Source organism: Chiloscyllium plagiosum, unplaced genomic scaffold (genome assembly GCF_037043375.1).
Source record: "Chiloscyllium plagiosum isolate Xiang-an unplaced genomic scaffold, Cpla_swu_hap1 HiC_scaffold_5, whole genome shotgun sequence".
Lineage (NCBI taxonomy): Eukaryota > Metazoa > Chordata > Chondrichthyes > Orectolobiformes > Hemiscylliidae > Chiloscyllium > Chiloscyllium plagiosum.
In genome coordinates, this window is record NW_028270143.1 from 109,364,371 (window position 1) to 109,380,576 (window position 16,206).

The window sequence follows — 16,206 nt, forward strand, 5'->3', positions numbered from 1 at the left end:
CTTAAATTTAGCAATCATATCTTTAGTCATTCCATCCACTTCATGTATATATGAAAAAGTGAGAAGTCTCTCAAGAATCTTGTGTTTCAATAAAGTAGTCTCTTATTCATCAAAACACAAACGTGCACAGGCTCAAACTTTTCAACACCTCAACATAAGGCCTCCTCCAAACCTGCTGTCAGCCCAGTATACCCCATAGCCCCTCCAATGCCAGGCTATCTTTTCTTTGATACGAGACCCACAGGTTTTTTCAGCTGTGGTCTGATTTGTGCATTGTACAATTTTACCAAGACATCCCTGTGTTTATATTTCAATCCAGTTGAAATACAGTCCATTTGCCTTCCCAATTACCCACTGAACTCAATGCTACCTATGGATGTAGGTTTGCTTGCTAGGCTGGAAGGTTCGTTTTCAGACATTTCGTCACCATACTAGGCAACATCTTCATTTAGCCTCCGAATGAAGCACTGGTGGTGTAGCCTGCTTTCCATTTGTGTTTGGGTTTCCTTGGGTTCTTGATGTCATTTCTTATGGTGATGTCACTTCCTGTTCTTTTTCTCAGTGAGTGGTAAATGGGATCCAAGTCAAAGTCAATGTGTTTGTCGATAGAGTTGGAATGCCATGCGTCTACGAACTCTCTGCATGTCTCTGTTTGGCTTGACCTCGGATGGATGTGTTGTCCCAGTCGAAGTGTTGTCCTTCCTCATCCGTATGTAAGGATACTAGTGAGATTGGGTCATGTCTTTTTGTGGAGAAAGTGAGGTCTGCAGATGCTGGAGATCAGAGATGGAAATGTGTTGCTGGAAAAGCGCAGGTCAGGCAGCATCTAGGGAACAGGAGAATCAACGTTTCGGGCATAAGCCCTTCTTCAGGAATGAGGAAAGTTTGTCCAGCAGGCTAAGATAAAAGGTAGGGAGGAGGGACTTGGGGGAGGGGCGTCGGAAATGTGATAGGTGGAAAGAGGTCAAGGTGAGGGTGATAGGTCAGACTGGGGTGAGGGCGGAGAGGTCGGGAAGAAGATTGCAGGTTAGGAAGGCGGTGCTGAATTTGATGGATTTGACTGAGACAGGCTGGGGGGAGGGGAAATGAGGAAACTGGTGAAATCCAAGTTCATCCCTTGTGGTTGGAGGGTTCCTAGCCGGAAGATGAGGCGTTCTTCCTCCAACCGTCGTTTCGCTGTGGTCTGACGATGGAGGAGTCCAAAGACCTGCATATCCTTGGTGGAGTGGGAGGGGGAATTGAAATGTTGAGCTACAGGGTGGTTGGGTTGGTTGGTCCGGGTGTCCCAGAGGTGTTCCCTGAAACGCTCCGCAAGTAGGCGGCCCGTCTCCCCAATATAGAGGAGGCCACATCGGGTGCAAAGGATGCAATAGATGATATGTGCAGGTTGAACAGTTCATCCACTTCACCAACACCTTCCACCCCGACCTCAAATTCACCTGGACAGTCTCAGATTCCTCCCTCCCCTTCCTCGACCTTTCTATTTCTATCTCAGGCGACCGAATCAACACGGACATCTACTACAAACCAACTGATTCCCACAGCTACCTGGACTACACCTCCTCCCATCCAGCCCCCTGTAAAAACGCCATCCCATTCTCCCAATTCCTTCGACTCCGCCGCATCTGCTCCCAGGAGGACCAGTTCCAAAAACGCACATCCCAGATGGCCTCCTTCTTCAAGGACCGCAATCTCCCCCCCGACGTGGTCGACGATGCCCTCCACCGCATCTCTTCCACTTCCCGATCCTCCGCCCTTGAACCCCGCCCCTCCAACCGCCACCAGGACAGAACCCCACTGGTCCTCACCTACCACCCCACTAACCTCCATGTTCAGCGCATCATCCGCCGCCATTTCCGCCACCTCCAAACGGACCCCACCACCAAGGATATATTTCCCTCCCCTCCCCTATCAGCATTCCGTAAAGACCACTCCCTCCGTGACTCCCTCGTCAGATCCACACCCCCCACCAACCCAACCTCCACTCCCGGCACCTTCCCCTGCAACCGCAGGAGGTGCAAGACTTGCGCCCACACCTCCCCCCTCACCTCCCTCCAAGGCCGCAAAGGAAACTTCCATATCCGCCACAGATTCACCTGTACCTCCACACATATCATCTATTGCATCCTTTGCACCCGATGTGGCCTCCTCTATATTGGGGAGACGGGCCGCCTACTTGCGGAGCGTTTCAGGGAACACCTCTGGGACACCCGGACCAACCAACCCAACCACCCTGTAGCTCAACATTTCAATTCCCCCTCCCACTCCACCAAGGATATGCAGGTCTTTGGACTCCTCCATCTTCAGACCACAGCGAAACGACGGTTGGAGGAAGAACGCCTCATCTTCCGGCTAGGAACCCTCCAACCACAAGGGATGAACTTGGATTTCACCAGTTTCCTCATTTCCCCTCCCCCCAGACTGTCTCAGTCAAATCCATCAAATTCAGCACCGCCTTCCTAACCTGCAATCTTCTTCCCGACCTCTCCGCCCCCACCCCAGTCTGACCTATCACCCTCACCTTGACCTCTTTCCACCTATCACATTTCCGACGCCCCTCCTCCAAGTCCCTCCTCCCTATCTTTTATCTTAGCCTGCTGGACCAACTTTCCTCATTCCTGAAGAAGGGCTAATGTCCGAAACGTCGATTCTCCTGTTCCCTAGATGCTGCCTGACCTGCTGCGCTTTTCCAGCAACACATTTCCATCTCATGTCTTTTTGTGGCTAGTTGTTGTTCATGTATCCTGGTGGCTAATTTTCTGCCTGTTTGTCCAATGTAGTGTTCATTACAGTTAATGCAAGGTATTTTGTAAATTACATTAGTTTTGCTTGTTGTCTGAAAAGGGTCTTTCAAGTTCATTAGCTGTTGTTTTAGTGTATTGGTGGGTTTATGTGCTACCATGATGCCAAGGGGTCTGAGTAGTCTGGCAGCCATTTCCAAGACGTCTTTCACGTAGGGGAGAGTGGCTAGGGTTTTTGGGCATGTTTTGTCTGCTTGTTTGGGTTTGTTGCTGAGAAATCGGCGGACTCTGTTCATTGGGTACCCATTCATTTTGAATATACTGTTCAAGTGATTTTCCCCTGCTCTGTGTAATTGCACTGTGCTTCAGTGTGTGATGATTCATTGAAATCAGCTTCATTTGTGGATTGCTTTTGTAGTTCCATATTTGGCCCGTATGTGTTGTTTTCCTGTAGACGCTGTTTTGAAGTTCCCTATTGGCTGTTCACTCTACTGTGATTCTAGAAATGGCAATTTGTTGTTGTTTTCCTCCTCTTTAGTGAATTTTATGCCAGTAAGGGTATTATTGATGGTCTTGAACGTTTCCTCTAATTTGTTTTGTTTCGTGATGACAAAGGTGTGATCCACGTAGCAGACCCAAGGTTTGGGTTGGTTGGTTGGCAGAGCTGTTTGATGAGTCTCTGCATGACTGCCTCTGCTAAGAACCCTGATATCGGAGATCCCATGGCTGTTCCATTGGTTTGTCTGTAGGTTTTGTTGTTGAAGGTGGAGTAGGTGGTAAGGCAGAGGTCCACTAGCATGACGATACTGCCCTTGCTGAAGAACTTGGTGGCATTTGGTGCATGTGTCTTTGGTTCTTCTAATAGTGTGGTTAGCGTTTCCTTAGCCAGGTTGATGTTGATGGATGCGAACTGGAGACCATTAGTTCATCCTCTTTTATGTTGGTGTCTTCAATGATCTTCAAGAATTCTACAGCGAGCAAACCTACATCCAGAAGCTCACCCTGAGCTATAAATCTTAAAACTCACTCATGCTAGCTTTTTATCATTCATGCATGAGGATCACCAATTCTCTGTTCTATTGCATTCCACAGTCTTTCTCCACTTAAGTGGGAGAAAGATCAGCACGAGGTAAAGTACTGGTACAGACACAGTGGGCAGATATACCTCCTTCGGCAGTATAATGATTCTGTGATTCAATTATTTAAATTATAATCAAGCACCTCTTTTCTTCTCACCAAAGTCCATAACCTCTCATTTTCCCAGACTGTATTCCAGCTGCTACGTTTTGCCGACTGTCTAACCTGTCTAAATCCCTCCGTAGATCTTGCATCATCCTCACTGTTTGCCTTCCCACTTATTTTTGTGTTATGCATATACTTGGTGATAGTAAATTAACTTTCATCATCCAAGTGATTTATATCGTAAATAATGTGACCCTAACACTGATCCCTATACTATTCTACTCACCACAGGCTGCCATCTTGAAAACACCCATTTTAACCCAACTCTGATCTCTGATAGCCAATCCTCTATTGATACTAATGTACTATCCCAACATCATAGGCTCCATAGAGTCAGACAGTCACAGAGTCATAAAGATGTACAGTACTGAAACAGATCCTTCGGTCCAACCCGTCCATGCCGACCAGATATCCCAAACCAACCTAGTCCCACCTGCCAGCACCAGCCCATATCCCTCCAAACCCTTCCTATTCATATACCCATCCAAATGCCTTTTTCATGTTGCAATTGAACCAGCCTCCACCACTTCCTCTGGCAACTCATTCCATACACATACTACTGTGGTGAAACGGTTAAAAATTATGTCCCAATACATGTGTGAATCTAACCGGAATGGAGGTGTTGCTTAGTCCCGTGTGAATCTTATTACACACCTCCCCGTGTGAATCTTCTTATCTGTATGTAACCAGAATGGAATGTGTTTTTTAGCCTTGCTCTGCTGTTCACATGAATGTTTATATCTGGAAGGGAGTATATCAGCTGAAAAAGTCTCCAGTTCGGTGAGTCTGCTCCGGGGTTACGTTTAACCGCCGAGCGTGGGTTGTTGGCAACCGCTCTACGAGAACTGACGGCTCCCAGTTCCGGTAACATGTAGAGTGAGTATAAGCCAGACCCGTTGTATGAGACCTAGTTGTGGCGACGCTGCGGTGAATAAAATGCCCATATTCTAGCAGACTCGCCTCTTGGTCGTTTGTTCTGTGTCAGACTACTCTCCTACGAACCTGACCTTGAAAATTTTTTAAAACATTTGGCGTAGTCGAGCAGGGTCAATCGCAATTGAGGAGAGATTTTGATACAGAACAATGTTTTGGAAAAAGACTAAGAAACCAGAAGAACAAACTGTGGAGGTCCCGACCGTCCCGGGATGGCATGGATGTGGGCATGTACGTGGCAGTTTGTTTGAGAGAGGATCCCAGTCCTGCCGAAGAACCCCTTGCCTGGGGTACAGCGGAGGATGTGGGCATGTCCAAAAAGCTGAAGCGGAGTTAACAGAATTGAATGGGATTGAACTGAACTGAACTGAGTGGAACTGAAGTGAATCAAATTGAACGGAACAAAATGGAACTGAGCTAAATTGAATTGAAATGGACGGAACTGAATTGAACACAATTGAATTGAACTGAACAGACCTGAACTGAGCTGAATTGAACTACACTGAATTGACTGAACTGAAATTAACTGAAACGAATTGAACTGAATTAAGCATAATGTAACACATGTATTGGGCCAAGCAGTGGAATGTGGTGTAAAATTATGTCCCAATACATGTGTGAATCATAATGTAACACATGTATTGGGCCAAGCAGTGGAATGTGGTGAAACGGTTAAAAATTATGTCCCAATACATGTGTGAATCTAACCGGAATGGAGGTGTTGCTTAGTCCCGTGTGAATCTTATTACACACCTCCCCGTGTGAATCTTCTTATCTGTATGTAACCAGAATGGAATGTGTTTTTTAGCCTTGCTCTGCTGTTCACATGAATGTTTATATCTGGAAAAGAGTATATCAGCTGGAAAAGTCTCCAGTTCGGTGAGTCTGCTCCGGGGTTACGTTTAACCGCCGAGCGTGGGTTGTTGGCAACCGCTCTACGAGAACTGACGGCTTCCAGTTCCGGTAACATGTAGAGTGAGTATAAGCCAGACCCGTTGTATGAGACCTAGTTGTGGCGACGCTGCGGGGAATAAAATGCCCATATTCGAGCAGACTCGCCTCTTGGTCGTTTGTTCTGTGTCAGACTACTCTCCTACGAACCTGACCTTGAGAATTTTTTAAAACAACTACCCTCCGATTGAGAAAGTTGCCCCTGAGGTCTCTTTTATATCTTTCTGTTCTCACCCTAAGCCTATGCCCTCTAGTTCTGGACTCCCCCACCCCAGGGAAAAGACTTTGTCTATTTATCCTATCCATGCCCCACATGATGTTATAAACCTCCAAGGTCACTCCTCAGCCTCTGACGCTCCAGGGAAAACAGACCCAGCCTGTTCAACCTCTCCCTGTAGCTCAAATCCTCCAACCCTGGCAACATCCTTGTAAATCTTTTCTGAACCTTTTCAGGTTTCACAACATCCTTCTGGTACGAAGGAGACCAGAATTGCACTGTATATTCCAGAAGTGGCCTAATCAATGTCTTGTACAACCACAACATGACCTCGCAACTCCTGTAGTCAACGCTCTGACCAATAAACAAAAGCATGTTGCTGTTTTTGAATTCATGTGTCACTGGACATCGGGGTGCATCTGAGAAAATTAACAGTAAATTTCAAAACTAATCTTGGGGGAACCGGTTTGGGCGAAGTTCGCAACACAGAATCAGATAAGTTCATTGTTGTTTTAAGTCCGTCCAAGAGAAAGGCTGCATTAGCGAGTACAGTGGGTTCTTTCTCGATTATGTGTTTTTGGAGATAAGTCTCTTGATTAAACTTAAAATATAAGCCATAGCTATTAATTTAACCTGGTGCAGTGTTTTGCAGAAGAATAAGATGGTGTTATTTTCTGGGGCTGTAGATTGTGAAGGAGCAAAAATGGCCTTTGCAGTAATATGTGCTTCTTGTCAGATGTGGGAGTTTAAAGAGAATATAAATATTACTGTGGATTATATCTGCCATAAATGCTGTTGGATGTGAATCTTATCAGATCGAATGGATCAGTTGAAGAGACAGATAGGAGCGATGAGGAATTTGCAACAGCAACAGTGTGTAATGGATGGCAGTTATAGGAAAGGGGAAAAGTCTCAGATACAGTCGCATAGATGGGTCAACTCCAGGAAAGGTAAGAGAGGTAAGTAGCTGGGGCAGGAGTCTTTTGTGGATATACCCATTTCAAACAGGTATACGGTTTTGGAAAATGTAGGGGGTGATGGATTCTCAGGGGAACGTAGCACGAACAGACAAGTTTCTGGTATTGAGACTGGCTCTAATGCAACGAGGGGTACGTCGGCTTCTAAAAGATCAATTGTGTTAGGGGATTCTGTAGTCCGAGGTACAGACAGACGTTTCTGTGGCCAGCAGAGAAAAAGCAGAATGGTGTTGTTTCCCTGGTACCAGGATCAAGGATGTCTCAGAGAGGTGCAGAATGTTCTCAGGGGAGAGGGGCCAGCAAGAGGTCACTGCCCACATTGGAACCATCGATATAGGAAGGGAAAAGGTTGAGATTCTGTGAGATTCTGAATGGAGATTACAGAAAGTTAGGCAGGAATTTAAAAAGGAAATCCTCAAGGGGAGTAATATCTGGATTACTCCCAGTTCTACAAGCTAGTGAGGGCAGGAATAGGAGGATAGAGCAGATGAATGCATGGCTGAGGAGCTGTTGTATGGGAGAAGGATTCACATGTTTGGATCATTGGAATCTCTTTTGGGATAGAAGTGACCTGTACAAGAAGGATGGATTGCACCTAAATTGAAAGGGGACTAATATACTGGCAGGGAGATTTGCTAGAACTGCTTGGGAGCATTTAAACTAGTAAGGTGGGAGGGGGGGGGGCCCAGGGTGATAGTGATGAAAGAGATCAATCTGAAACTGGTACAGTTGAGAACGGAAGTGAGTCAAACAGTCAGGACAGGCAGGGACAAGGTAGGACTAATTAATTAAACTGCATTTATTTCAATGCAAGGGGCCTAACAGGGAAGGCAGATGAACTCAGGACATGATTAGGAACATGGGACTGGGATATCATAACAATTACAAAAATGTGGCTCAGGACTCGACAGGACTGGCAGCATAATGTTCCAGAATACAAATGCTACAGGAAGGATAGAAAGGGAGGCAAGAGAGGAGGGGGAGTAGCATTTTTGATAAGGGATGGCATTACAGCTGTGCTGAGGGAGGATATTCCCAGAAATACATCCAGGGAAGTTATTTGGGTGGAACTGAGAAATAAGAAAGGGATGATCACCTTACTGGGATTATATTATAGACCCCCAAATAGCCTGGGGGAAATTGAGAAACAAACCTGTAAGGAGATCTCAGCTATCGATAAGAATAATAGGGTGGTTATGGTAGGGGATTTTAACTTTCCAAACATAGACTGGGACTGCCATAGTGTCAAAGGTTTAGATGGAGAGGAATTTCTTAAGTGCATACAAGACAATTTTCTGATTCAGTATGTGGATGTACCGAGCAGAGAAGGTGCAAAACTTGACCTACTCTTGGGAAATAAGGCAGGGTAGGTGACTGAGGTGTCAGTGGGGGAGCACTTTGGGGCCAGCGACGAGAATTCTATTAAATTTAAAATAGTGATGGAAAAGGATAGACCAGATCTAAAAGTTGAAGTTCTAAATTGGAGAAAGGCCAATTTTGACGGTATTAGGCAAGAACTTTTGAAAGCTGATTGGGGGCAGATGTTCGCAGGTGAAGGGACGGCTGGAAAATAGGAAGCCTTCAGAATCCAGAGAAAGTATATTCCTGTCAGGGTGAAAGGGAAGGCTAGTAGGTATAGGGAATGCTGGATGACTAAAGAAATTGAGGGTTTGGTTAAGAAAAAGAAGGAAGCATATGTCAGGTATAGACAGGATAGATCGAGTGAATCCTTCGAAGAGTATAAAGGCAGTAGGAGTATACTTAAGAGGGAAATCGGGAGGGCAAAAAAGGGACATGAGATAGCTTTGGCAAACAGAATTAAGGAGAATACAAAGGGATTTAACAAATATATTAAGGATAAAAAGGTAACTCGGGAGAGAATAGGGTCCCTCAAAGATCAGCAAGGCGGCCTTTGTGTGGAGCCACAGAAAATGGGGGAGATACGAAGTGAGTATTTTGTATCAGTATTTACTGTGGAAAAGGATATGGAAGATGTAGATTGTAGGGAAATAGTTGGTGACATCTTGCAAAATGTCCAGATTACAGAGGAGGAAATGCTGGATGTCTTGAAATGGTTAAAGGTGGGTAAATCCCCAGGACCTGATCAGGTGTACCCAAGAACTCTGTGGGAAGCTAGAGAAGTGATTGCTGGGCCGCTTGCTGAGATATTTGTATCATTGATAGTCACAGGTGAGGTGCCAGAAGACTGGAGGTTGGCTAACGTGGTGCCACTCTTAAAGAAGGGCAGGAAAGACAAGCCAGGGAACTACAGACCAGTGAGCCTGACCTCGGTGGTGGGCAAGTTGTTGGAGGGAATCCTGAGGGATAGGATGTACATGTATTTGGAAAGGCAAGGACTGATTAGGGATAGTCAAGATGGCTCTATGCATGAGAAACCATGTCTCACAAACTTGATTGAGTTTTTTGAAGAAGTAATAAAGATGATTGAGGAGGGCAGAGGAGTAGATGTGATCTATGTGGACTTCAGTAAGGGAGACTGATTAGCAACGTTAGATCTCACGGAATACAGGGAGAACTAGCCATTTGGTTATAGAACTGGCTCAAAAGGTAGAAGACAGAGGGTGGTGGTGGAGGGTTGTTTTTCAGATGGAGGCCTGTGACCAGTGGAGTGCCACAAGGTGCTGGGTCCTCTACTTTTTGTCATTTACATAAATGATTTGGATGCGAGCATAAGAGGTACACAGTTAGTAAGTTTGCAGATGACACCAAAATTGAAGGTGTAGTGGACAGCGAAGAGGGTTACCTCAGATTACAACAGGATCTTGACCAGATGGGCCAATGGGCTGAGAAGTGGCAGATGGAGTTTAATTCAGATAAATGCGAGGTGCTGCATTTTGGGAAAGCAAATCTCAGCAGGACTTATACACTTAATGGTAAGGTCCTAGGGAGTGTTGCTAAACAAAGAGACCTTGGAGTGCAGGTTCATAGCTCCTTGAAAGTGGAGTCGCAAGTAGATAGGATAGTGAAAGAAGGCGTTTGGTATGCTTTCCTTTATTGGTCAGAGTATTGAGTACAGATGTTGGGAGGTAATGTTGTGGCTGTACAGGACATTGGTTAGGCCACTGTTGGAATATTGCGGACAATTCTGGTCTCCTTCCTATCGGAAAGATGTTGTGAAACTTGAAAGGGTTCAGAAACGATTTGCAAGCGTGTTGCCAGGGTTGGAGGATTTGAGCTATAGGGAGAGGCTGAACAGGCTGAGGCTGTTTTCCCTGGAGCGTCGGAGGCTGAGGGGTGACCTTATAGAGGTTTACAAAATTATGAGGGGCAAGGATAGGATAAATAGGCAAAGTCTTTTCCCTGGGATGGGGGAGTCCAGAACTAGAGGGCATAGGTTTAGAGTGAGAGGGGAAAGATATAAAAGAGACCTCAGGGGCAATATTTTCACGCAGAGGGTGGTATGTGTATGGAAAGAGCTACCAGAGGAAGTGGTGGAGGCTGGTACAATTGCAACATTTAAGAGGCATTTGGACGGGTATCTGAATAGGAAGGGTTTGGAGGGATATGGGCCGGGGGCTGGCAGGTGGGACTAGATTGGGTTGGGATATCTGGTCAGCATGGACAGGTTGGACCGAAGGGTCTGTTTCCATGCTGTACATCTCTAGGATTCTACCTAACACCTTCTTCACTATCCCATCTACCTGCGACTCCACTTTCAAATTTTATTAAGTAACCATACCTGTGGGCAGCTTATCAAAAGCCTATTGCATCTACTGGCTCACCTTTATCTACCTTGCTCGTATTTCCTCAAAGAACTCAAATTTTTCAGGCATAGCTTTCCCTCAGTTGATTATTCTAATGATTCTAAGATAGGTAGGAAACTAATTTTTAGACAGGACATATTAAGATTTCAGAGGAATGAAAATACATGAAGTGAATAGGCAAGATCTGACAAGTGAAGTATAATGTGCGAAGCTGAAGTTCTCTACTCTGGCAGGAAGAATGAAAAAGAAGCATATTATTGCATGGTAATAGATTGCAGTCTCAGGACCAGACAGATGTGGACGCCCTATGAGTATGAATCGCCTGTGAATACAGCAAGTAATTATGCAAATCAGCAAACATTATTGACTGCAAAAGAAATTGAAATCAGAAGTAGTGAGATTGCAGTTGGATGGGCAATGGCCAGGATCTGGAATGGTTTGCACAGCATTAGTCCTAAAGATGAAGGACATACATTGGAAGCAAATCAGGGAATTTTACTACAGTCATACCCAAAAGCAGTGCGTTATGGGGAAATTTTGGACAGATTAAGCTGATATCTGCTGGAGTTTAGAAGAGCAAGAAGCAACTTTATCGAGCAATGCAAGAGCCTGAGAGATGTTGACAAGGTGGATGAGGAAAGGATGTTTTCTCTGGTGGGAGAATCGAGAACTAGGGGTCAATGTCAAAATTCCATCTAAAGTACACAGTTGCTCAGAGGTTCTGCACATTGGCAATCAGCACGTCGACATATTGAGCTCCAGTTCTAGAAGCTACCGCTGCACAGACCTTGGAGATCTACGCGAAAACAATTAAGGAGAAACACAGGTCACTGTTTAAAGATAAGAATCACTAATTTAAAACAGGAATGTAGTAATTTTCTCATAAGGTTGAGTGCCTTTGCAACTCTCAAAAGGAAATGGAACCAATTTTTAAAATATTTTTAAGGCAAAGCTCAACAGATTTGCATTAAGTGAAAGGGTGAAAGGTTATGAGAGTAGGTGGGATTATGGAGTAGTCACATCAATCATGATACTTGTGTCTCCTGGAGCAGATTCAATCAAGCGGTCAAGTGCCTTCTGCTTCTTTATTTATACGCTCCTGCGTATTCTCTACTTCCCTGGATTGGTGCTACTCCAACAACACTCAAAAGCTCAACACTATTTAGGGTTAAAAAGAATGCTTAGCTTGCATCCTATCCAACACTAAAATTGACTCACTCCAATGCAACACAGTGGCAGCAGTGTGCTCCAACTACATGATTTCTACCAGCTAGAAGGACAAAGGCAGCAGATACATGAGAATACCACCAGGTGCAATTTTCTGAGTCACACATCCGCCTTACAGAATAAATTGATGCTAATGAAGTTACTGCATTGCTTGCTCTTACAGGTAAAATAGATGAAAACAAATTATTATTACTAATTACCTCAGTGGAAAAGCAAGCAGGTTGACTTCAGCATTCCAGTGATTTGCATAGTTGCAAAATTAAATGCACAGCATAATGTGAAATAAGAGCCACTAATAGACAACTGTGTACCATAGAACATTACACTGCAGCAGCAATGTGCTATCCTCTGGCAACATAGCCTCAGCATTCATGATTCAAACTTGTCCCAAGCGAGCATCAAGTTGATTCGTTATTTGAAATTTTCATACTTGAACTTGTTCTTACCTTGACCCTTCTGGGCAGGAGGCATATTGAAAGTGCAATGGCTTCAGGAAATTCTCCAAGAGTGTAACTGCAAGCGGTACATGTGAAATTCGTGAAACATCAGAATATTCTAAACTTGATGGAAGCCTATGATTAATTAACATGTAAAGTGATTTGTAGTAACCTGCAATAAAATAAAAGATGTGTTAACAAGTCTAGCCAAAAAAAAGACATTGTATAATTCCCTTTAATTTGTTAATAGGAACTAAATACTTTATTCCCCAAGAAATCTGTTGCTGTCAACAATAAATCAACAATACATGTATTATGTTGACCTCAGGTTCTGTGCCACTAGCCATTAAATTCTTACCCAAGTGCTAATCCTTCTGGCATACTCAGCACACTTAGAAGAAACTAAATGGGCATTTGTTAACATATTGCCAATCAAGATGAAGTGCAATTCAGCCCTAACTTTCTCCAAGCAAACAGTCGATAATCGGGATAATTGAAGCTCCATTTTTCCCAAATTCAGACTTATTTCTGGCTGGAACAAAACCTAACTTAGGACTCAGTACAATAAATGCAATTCACAACAATGGAACAACATTATATATGTTAAGTCAATTGTTTAAGATCAAGACAGACACTTGGAAAATATAAACCATCATACCTGACCAATTTTAAATTTAACCCCTTTAGGTACCCATGTTCAACTCCAATCTTAATTAGTTCAAAAATGTATCTTGCTCCTGGAAGCCCAAAATGTTTCAAGAGAATCAAAATAAATCTTTTTGTTGGGACTTGCCAATTTTGGTTGCTATTATTTCTTAATATGGATTGACAATTAGGCAAGAAAACAGATGCACAGATTAGGTCAAGGCTTGGTCGACTGGGTTGAGAAAGAACAATCAGCAAAAATAAACACTAAAAATTTTATGAAGCTATGCTCCAATTGTTAGAAATGCGCTCATCAAGAAACAATGGGAATTTGAACACAAAGATTGGCAAATCGACCGGATTTAAAATTTATTAAATTTATTTGGTTCCTATTCAAAAATGAATGTTCAACCATATACCAAATATCCTCACAATATACAATATGCGCTGATAGGCAGTCCCTCACAATTTCAAATATCTACACATTGGGAATTTGTACATCATTCGGAAAGCACACAGTGGAAAACAATCAGCGGTTTAAGTGTTTTACATCAATATAGCCGATAGGAGATTCTATTACTGCGTCGAAAATAATCTTTCCAAAAACATGATCATTTAGAAAACATGCATAATTGAAATATAACTTTGGATTTTTTGCTCAAAATGTATGGGAAGCTGACTACAAGGTATTTGCCATTGTAAAAATTGGGGTTCTAAAGTTCAAGAACAAATGTTGCCTAGTTCAGGCAATTGAAAGCTTGTTTAGGAGAGCACACTTATAAATCAAATCTGGCACAACTGCATTTTTTTTTAAAAATAAAAATGACATTTATAATGTACAAACAAGCAGGTCAGACCAACAAGACAAATGATAGACAGAATTGATATCACCATAGATTAAATTTAAATGATAACACTGGCATGCTTTGCTGCCATTAGGTAGCTACGTCTGTATTCTATGGATAAATGTTGAAAACCAAAATCAGAAAGCAAGACTAAGTTAAAAAAATTATTTACATCATTGAAACCTAGTAAGAGGATACAAGCAGTTTTAGACACTTTTAAAACATATTCTGAAAAGACTTCTATCATGTTATTAGAAGTCACTAACCTTTCTGAATCATGTAGTGCAATATTTGTTCAATCAATGATGCTACAATATTGGCATCCTGTACAATGGGCATATATATTTTTTCTGAGGAAAAGGTCTCAATCATCCTCAAAGGCACAGTAATGTTCAAACTTTCATTGTCACAGTTCTTCAGTAACCTATGAAACAAAAATAAGTCTGATCCTTGAAGAATTTAAAATAATCAAATAATATTTTTGAAAGTATGTGATTTGATCCACCAGAAACAGGAGTAGGTCACTTGACCCATTTTGCCATTCATTGCAGTCACAACTGATTTGCATCCTAACTCCACATACTCACCTTCATTCTATGTCCATAACTATCTTTGGTTGACAGAAAACTTCCACACATTCTCAAGTTGCAAATACAGCATCAACTTCAATTTGTCAGAGTTCTGAACCTCTAAACTACCATCTGCATTTCAAAGTATTTCCTGAAAGCTTTAACTTATAGACAATGCCTTCGCATCCTCGGTTTTGAAACAGCACAAGTCATCCTGCTATACCTTAATTTCCCTCAATACCCCAAAAAGCCAGGATCAGATCCTCATAATTCTCAACTCTAGGGAATACAACACTAATTTGTGTAATCTTTTCGTGTAGCTCAAATAATTCTTGGTCTAAATTTACCCTGAAGTTACCATAGTCCTACCAGACCACAGCACTGCTCTAAGTTAGAAAAACACGACTGATGGTAGTTTAAGCAGTGGGTCACTATGCCTCAGGCAAGGTCAACAAAGCAGGACCTTCATGGTGATTTCAGTCAAATGTGGAATTGAACCCGCTCTGTTCACGTTACTCTGCAAATGCAAACTAGCCATCTGACTAACTGAGCTTTACCCTGCATTTGCTCAAGTCTGATATATCACTAGGTGTATTTCCTAGAACTGATCATAATGTGCAGGTGATCTAACTAGGGCTTTATAAGAATTTGCACGAATTGCTCCCCAATATTGAATTCCAGTTCATTCCCATTTTTATCTCTAATAATGTAGCTGCATTTTAATCAGACTGGTGCAACATGCCATACACGCAAAACTAAGGGCCTGCATTTCAATTACAGAGCTATTGCTATGAAAATGGCCATGATTGAATAGTCTGGTGGCTAGAAGAGCGTCTGAGTGTAAACTCTTGAGCAGTTCAAATTTATCAGCTGTACCAATACACAGCACTAAAGACAAAAGTCAACCGTGCCTCTTTGTCAAACAATTGAGAGAGCTTCCAACTTGCTGCTGTGAACCAACTTAGTTCTTTTCATGTTGTTATTAAATGAATAATCTTTTAAAAAGGAGCCACTTTTTGTCAAAGTTAAATTACATACAAGTCCAATAATTCCCTTGAGCTCTAAAAACTTATGAATCAAGTCCTGCAATTAATTTTGGAGTACGGTCATTTGTTCTGCTCGTTACCTCTGAGCGTATAAAGAGTACATCCTCCAGTATTTTGTAAAAGTGCTTCACTATCTCTGCACAACAGTTGCATTTATACACTAGTTTCATGGATCTTTCTGTACAGATTTCAAATATAAACTAGTTTTGTAATTTCTGTACTTAATTTAAGGCTGAATAAAGAGCCACTGCACTGTTTGTTCATTTTTACTTAACTCATACCAATTTTATGAAATGAAATGCCAGAGCAAGTGGTTGGGGCAGGTACAAATACAAAATTTTAAAGACATTTGTATAGGTAGATGGATAGAAAAGGTTGAGAGAGATATGGCCAAATGCAGGTAAATGGGACTGGTCAGTTTAGGAAACCCAGTCAGCATGGGCAAATTGGGCCAAAGGGCCTGTTTCCATGCTGTATGACTCCATGACCAAGCATCGGCAAGTCCCTTCAAACTAGTGATTAGGTATTTCAACTAGAATAATATGCATTTTAGTAAGAATTCTATCGAATATGGGATTTTAATACCTTCACAGCAAATAGAGGGTGGCAAGTCTCAAAATAACAAATGATATCCAACAGCATATATATCTT

At 42.7% G+C, this 16,206-nt stretch overlaps 1 protein-coding gene across 3 annotated transcripts in view; it reads right to left on the reverse strand.

Moving 5' to 3' along the window:
- The window catches only part of ube3c (ubiquitin protein ligase E3C), a 184,578-nt gene that overhangs the window by 139,877 nt on the left and 28,495 nt on the right, over window positions 1-16,206 (reverse strand). For all 3 annotated transcript variants that reach the window (XM_043690704.2, XM_043690705.2, XM_087987558.1), the window contains 2 exons: window positions 14,207-14,364; window positions 12,460-12,622 (listed from right to left, as the gene is read on the reverse strand). In XM_043690704.2, the coding sequence (XP_043546639.2) occupies window positions 12,460-12,622; window positions 14,207-14,364 (321 nt within the window). The remainder of the gene's footprint in view (window positions 1-12,459; window positions 12,623-14,206; window positions 14,365-16,206) is intronic.